The following is a 22846-nucleotide window of genomic DNA, read 5'->3' on the forward strand; positions in this document are numbered from 1 at the left end:
CTCACATTATTGGTGGAAATATTCTTGAAAAAGAGAATTGGGAAAAATGATCCATAGGTATAACATATACCTGAATCATCACGGGAATTGTGTCGAAAAGTAAGTATTTTGTAATAATTTCATTTTGGTAATAAATTTATTATGTTGCTTTCCTTTGTATTTATTATGGTCCATCAAAGCTTTAAGGAAACGACCATAGAATTTTACCAGGATTTTAGACTATTTAAAAAACTAAAAATTATCAGTTTTAATACATATGTCTTTGTTCTAATTTTTACATCATTGTAGTATAATTTTTACATCATTTTACATCATTTATCGATGAACAGTGAAATAAGTTCATTTTTTAATGAATTCAGCCTAATTTTTATGTTAATGTTTTGCTTTTCTTACAAATGCATGTATTCATACTGCACATACTGCGATTTTATGCTTACTTAAATTAAATTATTTTACAATTAGTTTAATTCAATTATTTTATAATTCGAAAAATGTTTACTTTAAATTATATTCTTAGATTTACATTTCTTTAATGCTTTCTTTTCCTGCTTTATTGTTATATGACCTGCTCTCTGTCAAATTTGGAAGGATAAATGATAGTTTATGATTAATTAATTAGTAAACATTCTTCCACAATTCATAATTCAATTGTTTAGTTATGATAACATCCTGTTTCGAAGGAAAAACAGGGCAATTTTAGAGCAAAACTTGGAACACTGAATTGTGATCAGACACCTGAGCTGGAACCTCAGCTGAAACCGCCCCTGTTTCAAACTGCTACTCCAAACCGGCATGGAGATCATTGACCCTATATAAGATTTCACGAGCATCACACTTATATACACGACAAAAGATTTTGTTAGAAATTGGCTTTAATTTGACCTTTCAAGTAGATGAACTCGGTCTCTCTCAGTTAATAAAAGAATTCTTTTGTCATTTACGAAGCAACCTACTTTAAATACTCGTTTCACGATATAATGTTTGAGTAAAGAAAATTTAGAAGTACTGTAAATAGTAATTACATTTCAGTTATTGAAAATTCGAATATTTTTATATTAATTAAACTAGGAAAGAGTTGGAATTTAATGAACCAGTAATTCCATATATTTACTTATCACAGGAGTGACAAATATTATTTCTTTAAGGTAATGAATATAAGGCAAATTGCTGCATTGGTGATAAAAGTTGAATTTCTATACTGTGAATTGCTACTATTTCTTAATAGGTTTTATGTGATATTAGCCTAAATATTCCAAAATACATAGCAAAAGGATTTTTATTTCGATTATACATTAAATTTCTGGGCTTAGATATCATATATTTATCTTTAAAAAATCGCTCCAAAGAATAATTGTACTACCAATTTTAGTGATTTTTTTAAATTGTTCAACTAGCTGTATTCCACTGCAATTTGCAAGTGAAAGTATCTACTATTGGTTTTTACAATTAAAAATTTGCCGTATTGAATAATTTTGCTGTATTCTATTGCTGATTTGTTTGAATTTGTTGAACTAGCTGGAGGTTACTGCGCATTGGTAATGAAAGGAGCTGGCTTCTACAACTGCACCACTACTGTCGATGGAACACATTGTGACATCACGTGTGGCAGCAGGAAGGAAGGTCGGTATCATTGTTACCCAGGAAGAGAATGGAATCCACGACTTCCATCATGCGTTAGACCAAAAGTTAAGTAATTTACTCATATTTTTATTTGTCTAAAGTCTATTGTATGGCAAACCAATTATGTAAGTTACCAATTATTACCACGTGTATTGTAAATCGTGAATTATGTTCCTCAAGAGAACACATTAATGTTAAACACGAAACAATAATTAAAATGCAAATAACTTCGAAATTCATTATAAAAACAACTTATATATTGTAAAAGAGGAGGAAAATAATGATATTTTTGTTGACAGAGAAAATATTTTTATACTTACATTTCTGCATTCTTCTAAAAGAGAAACACAAAAGCTACTCAAGTGAAATTATTTATGGAATTGAAACAATTATTTTCAAAATTGTTTTGTCTTTACATATTCTGAACAATTACAGCCATAAATTTGTTTTATATTTCATTAGATGATAATAGAAGAAACATTCCGTCTTTCTGTCACTGCCAAAATGGAGGCACCTGTCTAGAAGAAAGAAATTGTGCATGCCCATCTGGAACAACAGGCAGATTCTGCGAAATTGAAATCGAAAGTAGTAAGCAATGTGATTTCTGTGAAATATACTTTTGTGTTGAATATTTTATTCTGCAAATATTTCCAATTATTTGAAGTGTATTTGTGTATTGAGGATGTTAGTTTTCTCATCTTGGAAGAATAGAAAGTGGTCTTGGAAAAAGCAACTTTAAAATTGTTCTTCATCTTCACCATACAAGTCAATATAAGTATTTAAAAAAAATTCTAACTGTTACATTCGTGGGATCCTATTTTAAAAATAAACAGTTAAATACTTTAAGAACATTGGAAAGTTTTTCTAAAAGAAAGGAACTTTAAAATAAATTGAAAATTATAGTTGCAATAATAGAGGAATGATTTTGAAACGTCGCTTTAACTCTATTTATGTAATTAACTCTACTTCTTGTTATTGACGTTTTTACAATTTTTGGTGTGAACGCCCGAAATAAGTCATATTTATTTTAATTAATTCATAACTACTTTAGTCCAAATTCTCAACCAGTTCAGCAATTCATCGCATTCACAAACTAAGACGTTTTCTTTAAATTGAAATGTTTAGTGATAACGCTTTAAATCGAAAAAAATGCATATGTAAGGAAAATAAACATTTTTCTACGTGATCTTTAAATCTTGCTCTGAAATGCTGAAATGAAGAATCTTTGAGGAATGCTCTCGAATCCAGAGCATGTGCAGCGTCATCTATCGCGTCATTCAAGCCTTTCCGGCACAGCTTTGCTATGTGACTCCAAATCGTCTCTGAGTGCCTACTTCACCTTGAAGTTTGGATTACTAGTAGTGAAATATTTTGCTTACTATCAAAAACCTCTCGAGTTTTCCTGAAAATAATAGAAATTTCGCTGATTTAAGTTGTTAAATTTGTTGTGAAGTCGCATATTTATGTCCATAAAACATGAATAAGGTTAAAAGAATGACACAAAATTCATTTGCTGTTGTTGCTGTTGCCGTGTCTATGCATACAGTGCTAGTGCAAAAGATTGCCTTATTCATAGAAGAGGGGTGCCATTGCCCCCGGAAAGGTTGGACTTCTGCCTGTTGGTCCGCAGGAGCTATTTTATTTCACTCCTACCACCCAATGGTAAACCAAAGGAGGCATTCCGTCGCCTGGAATTGCGCTCTCTAGGGGTTACAGGCTCCCTGAGAGACAAAATTCATTTCAATAGAGCAAATAAAAATATGGACAAAAGTGACTAAAATCCGAAAGTGAATAAAATTTTATTTCTATAGAAAAAATAAGAATAAATGCAAAACAATTTTTCTTCTATTAACTAATATTCATTGGTTTTCACTTAGGTTAGAATGTATATATGTTAAAGTATTTTGTACAAGAAGTGATGCAAATGTCATAGATTATCTTTATGTTACGAATTTGGCCTGAATTATTAATGAAAAAATATTTTTAAATTCTTGTTTAAGTTTGCAAAATTCTTGTTTAACCTTCTTCAATCTTGCCAAGAACGCCAAATATGTTATATATTCTGAATATGTGCAATGGAAGCAAAGCTTTTAATTATTAGAAAATAAAGTATTTAATATGTTTGAAAACTTTACTAAATATTTTAGATAATATTAATATAAAACTTTCCGAGTGTTAGTCGAGATTTGCTAAAAGAAGCAGCTATTAGAGTAGCATAGTTAATTTTATTGCGTTCAAAGCTGATTCAAAGAAAACGCATAAAAATTGTTTGGGTCCGGTTAAAGCTTTTAATTTTACAGAGAGAACAGAAACAAAAGGAATTTATTTTTTTCCATGAAAGATAGTTTCTCGCAGGAAGGTTTAATTGAAAATTACAAAAGAAATTATGAAAAAAAAGGATGCTTGCTACGATACATTATTAACATAAATGTTATTCTATTCCATAAAAACACATAAGAAGAGAAAAAAAAAGCCTTCTACTTCTAACCGAAAGTAGCTAAAATATCTGCAGCCATTTCAAAATATCTAACATAATTATGAAACTAAATAATGACTGTATTTTCTTTCCTGCCGAAATTCAAAATCAATGTCACTAATTTTGCACATGGTATTTCTGTTGTTCAAAAAATACTTCGCCTGAATCTTAAATAGTTCATTTAGTTAATAACTTGGTCATTTGGAAAATTAATAAGATGAAATAAATTACTTTAAAATTTTAACACACTTTATTCTAAAAAAAATTAAATTCGTATTTATCCATATAGTTACATATTGAATGATTGTATAAGTAAGCCAATGCATTTTCCTCCCTATAAATCAAAAATTAGTTCTAAAATATATGTTCCCAAACTGCTTTAAGAAGTTATAAAATAAGGTTGAGGGGAAGATAGGCGGATGTGAATTTGCTTTTGTTTATGTAAATTACCATAACCTAACAAATAAGTACTAAATTTTGCAACAAACATATTATATTGTTATAATTTTAAAGATTCCATGTTGTTACAGATTTATTATAAGTTAAGAAATGAATTTGTATGAATTTGTACAATTATTACAATTTAAAACTAAACTTGTTTTGGGAAAAGTTGATTTAGAACCATTATAACATTATCTCATTCTGTCATATTTTGAATTTTAATAAAAAGATATTTTACAATATTAAAAAATATTCTTGTGAATATAAGCTTTAATTCTGTGGAGAAATTTTAATCCACTGCAAGTTTTTATACCAGTGGGAATAAATTCTCAAAGTTAAAAAATCATATATCATTTAAAATTTCGAAACTGTAGAATATTATACTTCATATATGCGAAGTAAAATATTTTTTCTTTATTTTCTGTCTTTAGATGTAACAAAAATTTGCCCTGATCCTGGATCTATACAGTTCGGTTACCGTGTTTTGATAAATGGTATTGTTTCCAATTTTTCCAAGATGTACAGAAATGGACATTCTTTCCAATATTTTTGTAATAAAGGTTACACATTAAGAGGAAATAAAGTGCTGACTTGTTTGACTAAAGGGAACTGGTCAAGCTCCCTTCCCCGGTGCCAGCGTTCAGCAACAGGTAAAATAATTACTTAATATATTTAGAAGCTGTTACTTAGTTGCAAATTTCTCATTAATGTTCCATTCATTAAAGAAAGAAAAGCTACTTCTGTCGAATAATAGATCAACTTATAGGGAAATTTCAAATTTAGATTATCAAGGGGATTAGATAATAGAATTGCGTTTCATTATCAATGGCTCATCTTATCTGAAAATCTTTTCGGAATGAATATTTAATTCCGTTTGCAAGCAATATAGAGAAATGTCGTCGTAAATTGTTCAATATACTGCTTGATTCCTTGAATATTCAGGAAAATAAACTATGGATTCTTCTGATAAAAATTGTTGACTGGTTAATGAATTCAAAGGTTCTCTTGCTTATGATCTGTTAAATAGTTTAAAATTAATTTTAAATTAAGTTAAAAATTATGGCGTGTAGAGAGGTTTGTTCAACCAGTTTTTCCATCTAAAAGCTGTGTGAGAAGACATAAGTTAAATTAAAGAAAAGCAAGGCAATAGTAATATTATTTGCCTTTTATGTTCATATTTTTTAAGTTCTTTTTCTGATACAGATTGAAATGCCTCTTCACATTGTAGGCTCTAACTATGTTGAAAATTTGGATGCTTGGAAATTACTTTTGTTGAGTTGCTTCAAAAATAGTGCAAATCTCTTAATTTTTATCTAAGAGACTGGATCGAATTTACTAAGGGGCCATTTAATTATCTCATCTATTAGTTCAGTGAATGTATGAATTTTTTATGATTATTATTCTCTAAATATTTATTTTATATCTCTTTGTTTTCAAATTATTTAAAATATTAATTACCTTTAATATTTAGCAGTGTGATGTGCAGCGTGCTCCCAACATGAGATGAATTTTCAATTTTCTTTGATATTTGAAAAGAAATAAAGTATACAAATCTTGTTGCATTCTTAGTTTTCTCAATTTTCAATCAATTACTTTTATTAAGGTAATATATTAACTATGAATAGTCATGATATTTACTGGATAATTATGATGTTTCCCATTCTTAGTTCCTGTTTCCTGTCGATACCCTGAACCAATGCCCAACAGTAGACTTATCACGTCAATCAACAGAAATCAGACTTTGCCTCCAAGAACCGAATTAGCATATGTTTGCAACGATGGGTACGAAAACAGAGATCCCAGGATCATTTTATGTTTGAATTCCGGCCATTGGAGCTCACCTCCACCCACTTGTAATAAGACTGTGTCATTAGGTAAGTAATGTAAGACACTAAAAATAAATACGCAAATCATTAACATCAGACTTTTTTTAACACATATATTGAAATAAATGCTTTTTTCGTTGCTGTAACTATATACATATGTATACATATTTCTATTAAAAATAATCATATATTACTTTCTAGCTTTAAAAAAAATCTGAAGAAAAATTACAAATTTTTATTGAAAAAATAAAAATTCTGATTACAAAATAAAAAATTATGAAAAAATTAAAATTTTTACGATCTCAATTATCGGCTTGGTGTTAACCTAACAGCTTAATAATTCGGACTAATTCTTAATATATAAAATTATATGTTTCCTTTATCCAAACCTTTATTAACAGGATCTCTGTTAAACGAGACATCGAACTGCATTTTCCACTCATATTTATAAAAGAATTGTGGGTGTTATAATATTGTGGGTGCGGGTATTATTTCATACTTTTAAAAGAATGCGGGTGTTATTATTAACAACGGACCTAGAATAATCAAATTCAGCACATATATAATTCAGAAGATGAAAATGTGTACATTTAAGTGAGACTTTTGAAAAAATATTTAATTAAATGAATTTACATGTTTAGTCCTGATTTTCGAAAATGACAGATTTATATTTATGCCATTTTAAAATTTTATGTTTTTTAACCAGGGTTTGATGTCGTGGAATAACCGAGCAATTTTTTTTCTGAGTTTTGGTCATTTTCTAAAAATAATATTTTTCACTTTCAATATTAGTTTTTATTATGTAATAAAATTTATGAAATTTTTATTTTTTCATAAAATGTTTATTCGTGTAGTTTTCTTTCTATTTCGAAAGCTATGAAAGCGAGATTCACAGTTTAAATAAGGCTTCAGACAGTCAGATTACTTTACCGTAAAAGATAACGAACAGTTTGAAAAAGGATTGCCCAGATACAGGGTGCGACATAAAAACCTGGACAAACATATATTTTGATATAACTTGATTAAAAATTAATAAATTAATAAAGTATAACAAATAATAATAAGAGTAGACTTTTACTGATGAATAAATTTAAATGGTTTCAAAATGGCCTGCTTTTGCAGTGATGCAGAGGCGCAAACGCTTATTGAAATTTTCAGCAATGGGCCACAAATCTTCTTCCTTTAATCTATCCCATTCCAGCAGAAGCTATTGCTTTAGAGAGCGAAAACTTTTAAGTAGTTTAGTGCAAGCCCTAGACTCCAAAATGAACCATACACTTTAATCATGAGAATGAGATTCGGCGAGTATTGTGCCAATTCTCAAGATGATATCACGTCCAGAAAATGTTCCTTCCACCACTTTTCTTCTTTTTTTTTTTAGCCTTTTGAGCTGATGCAGAGTCTTGTTGCAACTCCCACTTTACATTGCCGAAGTGTGGTTTAGCGCACGGAAACACAACGGCTTCTTGAATGCCCCATTGGTACACTTTTTGATTATTTTTAACATCCTCAAAAATCAGAGATGTTTTGCCGCTTGCTCAAATTTTGCCGCAGATCGTGACCGACTTTGGATGTTGGCGATATTCAGCAACTGATGAAGTGCCTGGAGTGTCTACAGACTAGATCCTATAGTTCTAGGAATGATGAGCTTTTGGACGGCACAGGACTTCTGATTAGGGAAAATGAATCTCTCTTAGCGCTGACTTGCGGTCTGTTTCAAAAGTTTTCATCCTCTTTGGAGCCGCACGAGTTTATTTTCTTCAGTGAGAACCTGAACTTTCTGCACCTTGTAAGGCTTCAGACTAAGCTCTGAATTTTCCATTCGTTGCTCTGATCGGTCCAATATTTCCAGTTCACGAGCGATCTTTCTCATGGAAACCTTCGAATTTCATTGAACTCGCTTTTTGATAACCTACGGCTACTGAAAGTGTTCACCATACGTTTTAGTTCACTTCCTGGACTTTGACCACCATTGCCAAGCTCATCAAAACGATAGATTGCTTCAAACAGTGTTTGCCGAGACACATTAAGCATACGAACTACTTCATATTTTCGTTTTCCAACTTTAAAATAGCATATCTTTTAATTGGTATGGTAAAAAGGCCAAAACTCAGTGCATAGACTAAAAGATACATTATAAAATATGTTATAATTGAAGTGGTAGACAAAAATATCTAAACAAAAATTAAAAAGAAATTAATTAATTTCTGTTCTATGATGTAATAACTTTGTCCGAGTTTTTGCGCCTCACTCTGTATTTCGGATGAGGCATTGTGCCTTGTCATATCACGTGATTCGATTGAATTAGACAAACTACTTTGTTGAGAGAATCGTGAACATCAGTTTATGGTTAAGATACTTAAGATAAAGTTTAAACCATAAGAAAGCACATAGTATCAAGAAAAGCTTTCTAATTATTGAAAGAAAATAAGAAAAATGTTTACTATATAGATATTAAAGAAACTGTTTGTAGCCCATGCATAATTCATTAAATTTTAACGAACAAATATTCGTTTACAGCCAAATATTCATCAACATTACAACAAACACATTCATTAAAACAAGTATTCATCATCATTTTACAGACTCAACAAGTTCCTTCTGTTATCATCCTGGAGTAAATGAGAATGCTGTAATCGAAGACGATAATATTGTGAACCTTTTAGGACAAAAGCAAGTGTATCTTCCTGGTGCAGAACTGAGATACGTATGTATAGATGGCTATGAAATGATAGGTTCGAGCAATATTATTTGTATCATGGATGGAAAATGGACAGACATTCCACCCACATGTAAAAGAATACATACTATTACAAGTAAGTAAAAGATTCTTCAGCACATTATTATCAAAATTTTGAAGCACATTTATAAACTTTTTTACGTAGGAGCAATCTCATGATGTTATAATATGTTTCTTATTAAAATTGAGTATAAGTTGGCTAGGAGATTTTAAAAAAATGTTATGGCCGACCCCTTATAAAGATTTCAGCCAATTTAAATAAAAATGCCACCGGTTCAATCTGCTAAATTTCATATTGTTCCTTAAAATCAATGTACAGTGATAAAGTGTAAGATACACATCCCAAAGAAAGAACTCGTTCGACTGAGAAAATTTAACTCTTTCGCATTTTTATAATCTCCCAAACTAAGTATGGAATTAGTTAAAAAATTTTAAAAATTGAAGATATCGATATAATTTTTCTATAATTGAGAATCTTCATCTTTATTGCCAAAGGTGGTACATTTGTCTTCAAAGCCCTGAGATTATTGACCCAGATTTCTTCAGCAGCCATTAAAATATCTTTCAAACTTTTTTCATTACTATGAAGTATTACTTAAGAAGTAATATTACATATCATGCTATTAGCGATACACTTCCATTCACTTAAGAATATATAAATATTCCATCGTTAGATTAAAAAAACTTGCTAGGTAAGAATTAACGAAATTAATGCCAACAAAAGGATGGAAAAATAACTTTCAGTTCGCCGTTGTATGACTAAAAAAGTGGTATGATAATATAGGAGAATACATTTAATTTAAGGACAATCCCTTTCTCCTCAAGTCATGAAAAATCCATAATTTTATTTGCAAATATCCCCGCCAATTTTACAGATAACTCCATGAATCTTCTTTTCTGTGTTTTGTTACGGTATTGCGAGCACTTTTCTAATTTTGCTTTTTTCGCTGATCTACTTTATTTGTTTTAATAATTTCTTCTAATTTCCTTATTATTATTTCGTCACTGGGGACCTGCAAAGCATTCCAATAAATTTAGCAGTCATTTTGCTATAGATATTTGTTACTTTCTAACACATACGAGATACCGTTTATAAATTTAAAGGGCTTAAAATGGACTTAACTGATCACACTGTAACATTATATAATATAAATAATTATAAATTACTTATCAATATTTTATAATATTAATAGACCTTATTAAATACAATTTCCATGATTCCCAGTGATATAAATTTAAAACATTTTTACAGTGATAGGCTTTGTTTATTTACAAGGGAAATAAATTATCTCCTAATGCTGACTTTTCAGATTTTTTTCCTCAGTTTAATTTTAATTTCTCTTTTTGATACTTTATTTGCATTTCGAGACAAACAATTCATGGAATTGCTGGTAAAACACAAAATAATCTAAAAGGGCGGATCATTCTTTGTTCAAATTTATTATAGCAAATTGATATTAATATTATATACTTCATGAGAAACAAAACTTTTAATTTATGAAATATTTTAACAAATAATTTATGAAATATTTTAATATCTGTGCATAAGATTTCCTTTTACCTCTGGTGCTTAATTGTCAAGATTTTATTTTTTTTATGATATGCAACTATAAAACAAAAAAAAATAATTTCATTAAAAATATTTCCAAAATTTAATATTTATAATAGGATATTATTCCAATCAAATTTAATTTTTTCCTGGATAAAAATACATAACATAATACTGTTGTCTAATCAAAACAGGTCTTTAAATCTGCTCCCGTATATCTTACCGAAAAAGGGAGAAGATGTATTTTCAACAGCAGATTTCCGTGTTTAAATAAAAAGTTGCTAATTAACAAGAGAAAGTTTAAACAAAAATGTTGATGGTATTAAAAGGTCTATAAAACTTGATTACAGTTTAATTAAACCAATAGCAACTTTTAAAATTTCCTAATTTTGAAATTTTTTGATTTCTACAAAATAGTTGTAGTCCTCCTTAACTACTTAAAATACAGAAAAAAATAATTAATAACAAGGTTAACTCGATATTTGCATTTCGTTTAAAAATATTCGATATCATTGGAAAATGTCATAATTACTTTTTAACTATTAAAAATTCGAATATAGAAAAATCTTATTCTAAAAATGCTGCTCTATGAATGCAAATGGCAAAATAACGGTAGAGTTTCAAAAAAATGCTGAAAAGTAAATTTGATATTAAAGTTTTATCTAAATTACTAAGAGATAATTCATTTTCCGTAAATCGTTACTCATGTGTCTTGCTTTTTAACGTTTTTAAAAACGAAAATAATAATTATTTTTCTCTTACAAATTTAATTTTCATTCTTTTTTTTTTTTTTTGAAAATCATCTATTATGATAGATTTCAAATGTGAATTTTTTATTAATTATTCTCTTTATATATTACTTACTTCAATGTATTATAGAATTTTTACTTAAGGTTTTACAAAATAATAATAATAATAAAAAAATAACAAAAAAAAACAATATTTTCAATTTAACATTTTAAATTCACTCCTAATCTATTTAAACTATCGTTATATTTAAATCTCACTGAATAGATATGTTTAATATATACAACTTTTCGTTTCCAATTTTTCTTCTCATATTAATAGTTTTCTTTTTCGTGAAACACAGAAGCTAAAATCCCCTTCCATATGGTGATATATATGAGAACAAATTTAGAGACCTGTTTTGAATTATCAACTCAACATCTTAAATCAATAAAAATGCTGTTAGGCATTTTTGTCATATTGAGATACTTTTAATGCCTGAACTAAATAATGTAAAAGCAAAAAAGTTGAATTATCAGAAAATGATATATCACTAGATGTAGAATGTATTTAGCCTCAGAGTATGTGTAAAATTCTCTCTCTAATAAATATCTAAGTATTTTGGAATTATTTCAAAAATAAATACTATATAGAATGTGTATTAAGATGTACCGCATTAAATTTTAGGCGAGAAACATTGACATTTCAGGAAATCTATTACTTTTGATAATTCTACGTTTTACCTTAATGTAAAATCTATTATGTTTGAATATTTAGATCAAAGTATTGTGCATAACCTACTATATATATTTAATTTTCATATCATTTACGTAATCATGAGTATTTCAAAATATTGATTCAATTTTTTGGTATCATCTTTACTACAAATCAATTTTATCATTCCAAATATATATAATATATATATATATATATATATATATATATATATATATATATATATATATATATATATATATATATATATATATATATATATATATATATATATATATATATATATATATATATATATATATATATATATATATATATATATATATATATATATATCATGCTGATAAAGGAAATTACTCAAAATTTAAACCAAAACTTCTTTAATATCTTCTGATTTTAAATATTCTATAACTCGACTTTCTTACCAATGCATTCATTACTTAGGAGTATTGTGCCCAGATCCAGGCACAGTTGAAAATGGTGGAGTAACTGTGCTCGACAATCCTCTCAATGTTAGTGGTCTACTTTCTCCAAAACCTTTTAATGCTACGGGATATCCAGTCGGCACAAAGCTCAGTTATGACTGTAGTCATGGTTACCGCTTGGAAGGAGAAGATATTTTAAACTGTCTAAAAAATGGAAATTGGTCTGGACATAAACCAAAGTGTACTGAAGGTAATTTTTTTCAAATGTATCATCATAGTCATTGTTGATTGGCTTTTAATTTTTTTCCTCAAGTATCTGCAGCGGGATGTGCGAGTTAAAATTATAATGGAAGCTCTAAGTGGAGATTTTCGCTTGCTGATTAGTTTATTTTGAGACAATTCTGTTGGATTTTAATTAATGTGTGATGGATTTTCTTAGATCTGAAAATTTGTTATTTAAACCTATTATAAAATGCCATATTTTAATATATCATGGTAAATGATAATAGTAGGCTGATCGAAATGTAGAAATTGTAAGGAGTACCTTTGTGTTAGAGGCCATTAAAAAACTCAATAGCTAATGAACAAACATTTCTTTGTACAAAGATGGGGGCAAAAGGCGAACTTCAACAGCGGAATGGTAAAGCATGAACTTCTATTAAAGGAAATATTTCAAGCATGAATTAGAAAACGACTGTTATTTCGGTAGAGGGATTAAATCTTTTTATTTCGGTTATTGAATTTTAGCAAAATTTTGAAAAGTACCCCCAATTTATTAAATTTATTGAATAAATTCTATAATTATTAATTATAATGTGAAATATTAGAGTGGTCCAAATGTTTCTTTCTCATCGCGCTATGAAGGGCCGTTTTTAAAGAGGCTTGTCACTGAGGACGAAACTTGGCTTTTATATGAAAATGTGCATAAAAAACTCACTTGGTGTAAGGACAATAGGCCTTCAACTTTTGCAAAGCCGGGACTACACCCCCCCCCCCAAAAAAAAATCCATTAGTTTGTCCATTTTGTAGGATTGGAAAGGCGTAATTTTCTACCAGCTCCTTCCCCAAGGTGAAACAATAAATTCTATTAAATACTATCATCAACTGAAAACAGTCACAGCAAAAAACGGCCAGAATTAATGAACCGATGAGCTGTTGTTTTTCATCATGATAATGCGAGACCACATATTGCATTAGTCGTAAGAGGAAACTTCTTACAGTTTGATTGGGATGTTTTACTGCATCCTACATATTCTCCAGATCTCACCCCATCTGATTACATCTTTCTGTTTTTAAAAAATTCTGTTCAAAATAAGCGCTTTAAATAAATCAGCGAAATAAAAATGCCCCTAGCGGATTATTTCTTGTCCAAAAACAATTTTGGAAAGAAGGCATAATGAGGCTTCCTAAGAGATGGAAGAAGGTAATAGAGCAAAAGGATTCTTATATAACAAAATAAATAATATGTTAAACAGTAAATATTTTGTATTCACATTGCTATTATAAAATAAGAGAATCAATAAAATTAATTGAATCTACTGTAATATTTATTGAATTTCCTTAGCATCCATATGTCTCATCTGGAAAATCTACTCAAATTAGAACTTCTTGCCCTCTTTCTGAAAAATTTGTTGGCGGTTTGTTGAAAAAAAAAATGAAAACCTCAGTTTAATTTTTCTTCTATGGCAACTATTAGAAGAAGTTGGCGGTTAATGCCTCATATATTCAATTTGCGATTAAATTGCAAAAAGTTTCAAATTTATGAATAAAAGTTCAGGAAATTATTTTCCATGTAATTGTAAAATTACCGATTTTCTTCATTCGAAAATGAATTTCGATTTGAATATATATATATATTCAAATCGAAATATATATATATATATATATATATATATATATATATATATATATATATATATATATATATATATATATATATATATATATATATATATATTTATTTATATATATATATATATATATATATATATATATATATATATTTATTTATATATATATATATATATATATATATATATATATATATATATATATATATATATATATATATATATATTTACTACAGAATACCATATTATCATATACAGGGTATGTTAGCAGATCTTAGATTTCAAAACCTTTAAAATAAAAATTGTTATAGGAGGAAAAATGGATTGAGAATGAGTTTGGAAGACAAGACTGAATGCAGTGTTTTATCTAAATACGATAGTGAATGTACGAACAATGATCATGCAAAACAAACTATAGTTACGCGGCTTAAAATTCATGTCCATCTAGGGTATAAGAACTTAATTCCTTCATTCGGGTAAAAATAAGTTTAAGAAAACCTATACTACTGACATTGATAACGTTGGGAAAAACTCGTCTCTTAACCACAAAAATATTACAAAAAATCATTCAATTCATTATGTATTCTTTGCATTTATTTATATATAATTTTTATTCATCAAAATTTGAAAATATCGTATTGTTTGCGAATTTTGTATAGTCATGAATAAACTTATACATCTGAAAATATTTTAAAATTCGCCAAATTTTTCTCATATTTTATATTTATATAATTTTATTTTCTTTGGGTTTTTTTTTTTCAAAATTTTTCGCGATTCCATTTATTTAAAAAAAATTGTTTTCTATTTCCATTAGTCGCCGTTAAGTATAGCTCGACGTATTGTATAAACAGCGGTTTCATTCCAAATGGCCGGGTTACTGTGTTACGCACTTTGTATACACCGTTTCAGTTCGAAGAGGATGATTTTGAACTTCCGGTTGGAACTCGTCTCCATTACTCTTGTAACGAAGGATATGTTTTAAAAGGAGCGTCTGATCTGATTTGTGAAGACAATGGATTTTGGTCAGAGGAAAAACAACCAAAATGTTCTGAAGGTAAGGCTTTCACATTTTCCTATTTAGAACGAATATAAAGATAAATATTATAATTGTCGAAATAATTGCCCTTGAGATTTGGATGTAACCACAAACTGGCTGCTCCGATTCGCCGGAGGGCACGCGGAAAAAACCTGAATGGCCGGAACGGCTCAAGATCAACACCGGCGGGAACTGTGGTTGAGTCCTAATGCCATCACCGGCCACAGTACAAGCCTTCCATTGAAAAATACGTCCCGTCATCTATGCGAGGAATCAGTTCCCCACATTTTTGTGTACTAACCAGAGTAGCGAGAACCAACCACCATTCCGGAGTTCTGATACTCAATTACGAAGTTACCCACGTATGACGAGATTTAGCTGTATCCGTACGATTTATACTTTCCAGAGTCTATATACATGAGTTTTGAAATTATCTATGAATATAAAATTTAAAATACATATCAAATTTTAAAAAAAGAAATTTGGTGAATAAAGTAGCTCGTAAAAACAGAAAAAAATCAAAATTGACAGTATCCAATAACGTTCAGACAAAATAAGTCACTAATAAATTTATTTGCTCACCCGGCAGTTTGCATACCAGATTGAATACTCATACATGTTACAAATTAGGAGAGTGCAAGAATATATCTCAGACAGAGGGGTAGGTTATCCGACAGGTAATTTACATTAGGATAAATTATCTGTTATTTCGTTGTAAATATTCGTGTGAATGCAACTGTGCAATAATACAACAAATAAATGAAATTTGTTTATCAGATGACATCATTACACCCTATGTAAAATGTGTCAAAAAATTTCGATTAACTTTTCTAATTCACAACAATTAATGTTCAACAATTAACATCGACAATAAGTAGAAAAACATCGAGATAATAATAACTGAATTTGGATGAGAAAGTACTTTATCGGAATCAGCAGCTTAGATCTGAAAGGCATATAAAAGGCCTTTTAAATGGAAAAATGTCACATTTTTAAAAATATACAGGGTGGTTATAAACAAGGTTCCACTTTCAAATGGCCGTAAAATTAAAACTACTGGAGCAAATGTTATCAAACTTTGTAATAGTTTAAGGGAAATCATGGGAATTTCATTTCCGCTAACAAAAAAGTTCAAAAACTCTCCAACAAGAGAGAAATGGAGCTGTATGCAATATAGTTAAGCAAAATAGGATATAAAGACATCGGTTTTAAATGTGTTTAATCGTTTCTGAAACGTGTTACAAAGCATTTTCAATGTAGCTTCCACTATTTTCTGAAAGCAAGTTAAATCGTAATTTTGCATTCTCAACAGTAGATCTTAGCAAATCAGGAGGAATGTTAAGCACTTGTCAATGCATAGCATCTTTTATTTTCACCAAATTGTTTAGATTATCACCATAAACAGTGCTTTTGAAATAACACACATTGAACATGCTTTGTAAAATGTTTCAGAAACTATTAAACACATTTTAAACCGGTGTCTTCATGTCCTATTTTGCTTAACAGTATTGATACAGCGTCATTTCACTTCTGGTGGTGAGTTTTTTAACATTTATTTATTTTAGCGAAAAGAAATTATCATGACCTTCTTTAAATTATTACGAAGTTTGATAACATTTGGTCTAGTAGTTTTCCTTTTATGACCATTTCAAAGTGGAACTTTAATTATAACCACCCTTTATATTAAAAACTATATAAATTTTATTGATGATACCTTCTTTCCAATATAAAGGTTATAAAACCATAACTGTCATTATTTTGTTACTAAATGGCAGAAATCAAACATTAAAATCTCTCATTAGATATTAAGGTGTTAAAATCTAGAATCAAAACAGCATACTGAAATACGAATAATAGTGATACATCAGAGAGAGAAATACGCCTTTGAATGAATAATTTCGTTACATTTGTAAATGATAATCTTCTATGATTTTTCATGTTCAAGGAGAGGGAACAAAGCAACCAGTTTTTTTCCGAACCAAATCATCTTACATGATTCCTTGACTCATTGAGCTAATTATTCCCAGAATAATGTTAATAATGGCATAATGAATTCCTTACTTGGTTTGTCAATATTTACAAGTTGTGGGTGAAATATTAAGTAATTTGATTATGCCACAGAAGAAGATGATTAATAAAAAAGATAAATATTTATATATAAAAAATTAAGAATATTCTTAATTATAGTTTTAAATTTTAAAATAATCTAAAGTATGCAATGAAATATTAAATTTTATTATAACTAAAGAATTTTCCCCTTATTTGCAAATGCTGTATTGTAAAATAACTTATAAATATTAAATTTATATTATTTTATTCATGTATATTTCATAATTTTTTTAATTGCATTTGTATGGAATACTATAATTATGTTAATATTTCTAATTCATCATGAATAATCATAATCATAATAATGAAATAAAACTCATTAATATACAAAAAGATGAACTTTAAAATCTGTTTTATAGGCAACTTATCCTGATTATTCGCTTTTCCTTCGTCAAAATCATTACACTTCTTTTAGCCGATGTAATGACCTGATGATGATGTGTAAGGATGTAATTCAGGAATGGGCATTCAAGAAAAATGTTGAAATAAAAAAAAATGATACTTATAAGAAAGAGTGCTATATTATACATTTTTCTGACTTGGTTTATTTTTTAGTAAAATGCGACGATTTCCCTCCTGTTTTGAATGGTATAGTGATTGTCAACTTCACTTCGATTAATAAACGTCCATTAGCTACAGATGAAGAAGATGATTTTAAATATCCAGTGGGGACGCGCCTCCAATATATTTGTGATCCCGGATATACCTTATTTGGAAAAGAAACTTTATATTGTGAACCATCAGGGCGGTGGTCGGCAGGCAGATCTATGTGTGTTATAGGTAAGTATTCCTTTACAAAAAGTCAGTGTTAGGAAATGTACAGCAGCATTAGCTTATGATACAAAAAAACACCTTTTGTTGCACGTAATTGATTCAATTGTATCAATGCCTCTTTTTGCACCTAATTCATTCAATTGCATCAATGCATCTTTGGCACTAGATACTCATCTGAATGACTGTTTACAATATTTAACTGTAAATTGGCTGTGGAATTTACTGATAAAGAATTTTAAAATGTCAACATTTATTATAAGAGCTTAGTTTTTTATATTTAGACTATATTACGCGACTTTCCTTTCTGAGATTTTTTCTTGCCTGATTTTTCTATTTGTTTAATTGTTTTAAAAACAGCTTACGTTTGTTTAATTTCCTTTTGGTATATGCTAATATTCACAGAATAAATACATTGCAAGCAAAAATTAAAGAAAAAGTTTACAAAATATAATTTTAGGTCAGCAATGTATCACTTTTCCTTTTTTAAGGGCATGTATTCAAAATTTTGTCAAAAATATCCACAGTTCCGTTCAAGGAGTTGTAATTTAATATTAATTCTGGCTTATAGTATGATATGCTACTAATTGATTTATGATGATGCATCATTTTCATAATTATAAAATTCTCGGACCTCTTTAGAATAGAATTTAACAATAGTTTTATCATTTATAAAGTAAAATCTGTCTCTATGTTTGACATTTGATCTGAAAAATGTGCTTTTATCTTTTTCTGTCATATCAAGTATAGAATTAATTTAGTATAGATTAACCCAATTTGTAAGAAGTTAAATCACCACACATACACTATTGTGTCCTGTAAGTTTATATACTATATCACTTAAAAGAGTCATGCCTTAATTTTTTCTGGTTTAAACTCGACACATTACCAGTGTAAATTTGTGTAAAAACAATATAATCATATAATTAGACAATATACTAAATATGTACATGCTCACTCTTTTTCGAGAAAATTTGGCCTTTGACTAATATGTATGATTGATGTTTCAATTATGGCTTTTAGGAGTTCATCTCAGTTTCTCTTATTAAATGGCGGCAGCAATTATTTACGTCATTTAGAGAAGATTTGTGTTATTATTCTGCACTGGTTATTTTAAAGTAAAATAAAGTGGATAAATATTAACTTCAAATTCAGGAAATCTTCCGAAGATATTGTGGTCATTTCTTCAGAACTTTCATTAAGTGATTGCAAAATTATCCTTTGCATTACAGAATGTCGATGAGTAGCACCTGTAACGATTTGAAAGATCGTCTTCTGTACAATAATTAATAGGCATGTCGTTTATTAGAGAGCAAAATTAAGCATTCATATTGTGCCTCCTAGAATGATACAATGCAATACAAATTATTTTAGAAATTCTACTAAAAATGGAGAGCAATAATGACATAGGATTTTTTTTTTTTACAATAGGTACGCCTCAATTGTTTTGCATGCTTCCTGAAACAAACATGACTGGCATGTTTACCGAACCCTTGCTTGATATCAAGAACCGGGAACATATATTTCCGTCAGGTACTGAAGTGAGGTTTTATTGTGAATATGGCTACGAACTAGAAGGCAACGATTTAATTGTTTGTAAGCTGGATGGAAAATGGACATCAGAACCACCAAGATGTAAACGCAGTTCTAAATCTGAAGGTAAGTAAATTCACACCCAGAAAGTGTACCCCCAAAACTTTCTGACATACTCTCTAATAAATTTGTCATACCAAAGAACGCCGAACATAGCACTGTAACATAGCAGTCACGAAATATTAACTTTTTGGCATAGATTTGGCGTTTTTACTGAATCTATCATGTCATCCTCATGAGTTATTTGCTCATTAATCCCTGGCATACGTTAATAATATTTGATATATGTATATATAGAGAGAGAGAGAATTTCTGTTTTAGTTTTATTATTCTTAAGCGACTGCAACAAAAATTTTGATACAAAACTGCACTTGTAGTCACAAATTCTCACACCAAATTTGATATATTTAAGTATTGCCTTTTTTGAAGTTTCGCATTTACTTACTTCTGAAATTACAGACCTACAGACAATTAACCCATACTTGGATTTGGCTCAAAATTTTAAAGTATCTACTCTACAGATGTTAAATCTTTGTACCGAATCTTATCTATCTAGCTCTCTTCGTTTTGTAGTTATTATATTAACTTATATTTGACACATGGGCTTCCTCTAAATAGATTTTTTATAGCAATCTGTAAATTCGGTGTAAAGACCGTGCACCAAATTTCAACCATCAAGCCTAATCCGTATTTGAGTTATCATTGTCACAGAGAGACAAACATTTGTCGAAAATGAGTTTTTTGAAATCAGAGAGGTCTAGAACCTGGAGATTAATTAAAATCTCGAAATCAAATTTTTAATGATTGCTTTATTTTATCTAGTATACTTTAGGCTACAGGAGAAAGTAAAAATCGTCGTATTATGAGTTAACAAATTTGATAGGTGATACTGTTTCATCACAAATTTGCATACGTAAAATTGGATTAGTTTCTGCATATGCAATTAGAGCTAAGTTAATGATACAAGAATTCAGGAAATCTGGTTACGTCTAGAATTAAAAGGTATTGGATGATTCAGAAATTAAATTCATTATTTGGTATTTTAAAATTGAATGAATTTTATTGCTTGTGAATTTTTATTTTCTTAGAAGATATTTCTTGAGTAGTTCAGTTATTAATATAAAGGATCTAATCAGCGTTCGCTGATACTAGTATTAGAAAAGAATAACGTACTTTTAAAATCTCAATATTTAGAAAAATTCTTTGCTTAACAAGTAATTATTTGCTTTCAAATAGTCATTGTAAAAAAAGGCCAAACTCATCCCTACTTGAAATTAATGGCAGCTAATATTTCCATATTTCTGCAAGTCTGATAGTCAATACCATGACTATCCAAAGCATTCTTTAAAATCAAGAAATGCAATATTTATTATTTTAGTGACTTTCAAGTAATGTTGCATTTGATAAAGGGTTCTGCCAATAAGTGGAAGCCTTTCAGGGCAAATTGTGATAGAAATACAGAATTTAATGGCCCCTTCTGAGTGGTAATTCTAAAAGTGAATTGAAACTCCCACATTTTTTTTATCTAAAAATACACATTTTTCTAGATTTCATACGTTGTGTAATTTAATCTTTATGTTATTCTTTGCCTAATATAAGGAGGACCGCAGTGGCCCTGTGGTAAAGTCTCGGCTTCGGAACCGGAGGGTTTCAGGCTCATGACCCAATTCCACCGAAGAACTGCCCTGTAAGCGGGGCTGATGCACGTTAAATCCGTAATGGCCAAGCGTTTTCCTACTGATGTGATGTGGAGAGAGAGTGCCAGCTCAGGTGTTGTCCTCGTCATCAGACAGTGGTTCAAAATGACGAGGCCCGTCCCTAAATAGCCCTAGTGTTGCTTTAAAATAGGACGTTAATATAACTAAACGAAACTTGACTAATATAAGGCCGATTTAATAACCAAAGAGTTCGGTCTGTTTGAGATCTTGAACTTAAAGCTCTTCCGTGATGAGCAATACAAATTTTTAAGTAATAATCAGAATGAATTTGGCATATGTGTAAAATTTTTATCCTATATCTATTCTTCAGCATGAAAATTTGCAAAATTTATTAACCTGACTTTATTTGTATCTGATACTGATTGCCCGAATATTTTGAAACAATTTTAAAAATAAATATTCTGTAGCATTTGAATTCAGTAGTTATCACGTTTAATTTTAAAGAGAAATGTCTGCATTTTAAGAAGTTTTTTGCTGTAAATACACTTACGTTTTATTTTCATATAAAATATATTACATTTGCATATTTAGGGCAATGTAAATTGTACATAATTGTGCATAACAAGATATATTTACTTAAATTTCCCAGCTTTTATGTGATCATGTAATTTAAATTATAGACTTCATTATTTTCAGAATCATCTTTACTATAAATCAATTTTATCATTCATAAAAAAAAAAAAATATTCCAATTCTTAGCAGTGTTCGTTTTTATTCTTATAATTTATTTTATGATAATAATTATAATGTTCAAAATTTAAGAAAAAACTTCCTTTACATATTTTCTTTCAATTGATTTTCAAACTTAACCTTATTGTCTATTTATTTTTAGGAATCTTATTAGAAAAGCATTGTCCAGATCCAGGTGCGATTAAAAATGGCGGAGTAATTGTATACTTCAGCGATCCCAATGCCATTCGTCTGCCTATTTCAGAAAATTATAATGCAACAGAATATCCAGTCGGCACATTGCTCAATTATGATTGCAAGCATGGTTACCGTATGGAAGGAGAAAAGTTTTTAAGCTGCTTAAAGAACGGAAGTTGGTCAGGATATAAACCGAAGTGTATTGAAGGTAATTTTTACAAAATGTACTATTGTATTCACTGTTCATTGGATTTTCATTTTTTTTCCAACTGACGCATCTACAGCGAAAATTGCGACCCAAAGCTGTAATGAAAATACAAAGTTGAGATATTCTCATGCTAACTAGTTTATTAAATTTAAAATT

The 22846-nt window shown here is 29.1% G+C and overlaps 1 protein-coding gene across 1 annotated transcript in view; it reads left to right on the forward strand.

Moving 5' to 3' along the window:
* The first annotated feature begins 1538 nt into the window (after positions 1-1538).
* Positions 1539-22846, forward strand: part of LOC129984986 (P-selectin-like) — a 28958-nt gene continuing 7650 nt past the window's right edge. Inside the window, exons 1-10 of the mRNA XM_056094921.1 lie at positions 1539-1620; positions 2083-2208; positions 4969-5187; positions 6205-6411; positions 8949-9179; positions 12558-12788; positions 15203-15442; positions 18089-18313; positions 19736-19963; positions 22448-22690. Coding sequence (XP_055950896.1) covers positions 1539-1620; positions 2083-2208; positions 4969-5187; positions 6205-6411; positions 8949-9179; positions 12558-12788; positions 15203-15442; positions 18089-18313; positions 19736-19963; positions 22448-22690 — 2032 coding nt within the window. The remainder of the gene's footprint in view (positions 1621-2082; positions 2209-4968; positions 5188-6204; positions 6412-8948; positions 9180-12557; positions 12789-15202; positions 15443-18088; positions 18314-19735; positions 19964-22447; positions 22691-22846) is intronic.

The sequence above is a fragment of the Argiope bruennichi genome, chromosome 9 (assembly GCF_947563725.1).
Source record: "Argiope bruennichi chromosome 9, qqArgBrue1.1, whole genome shotgun sequence".
Taxonomy (NCBI): Eukaryota; Metazoa; Arthropoda; class Arachnida; order Araneae; family Araneidae; genus Argiope; species Argiope bruennichi.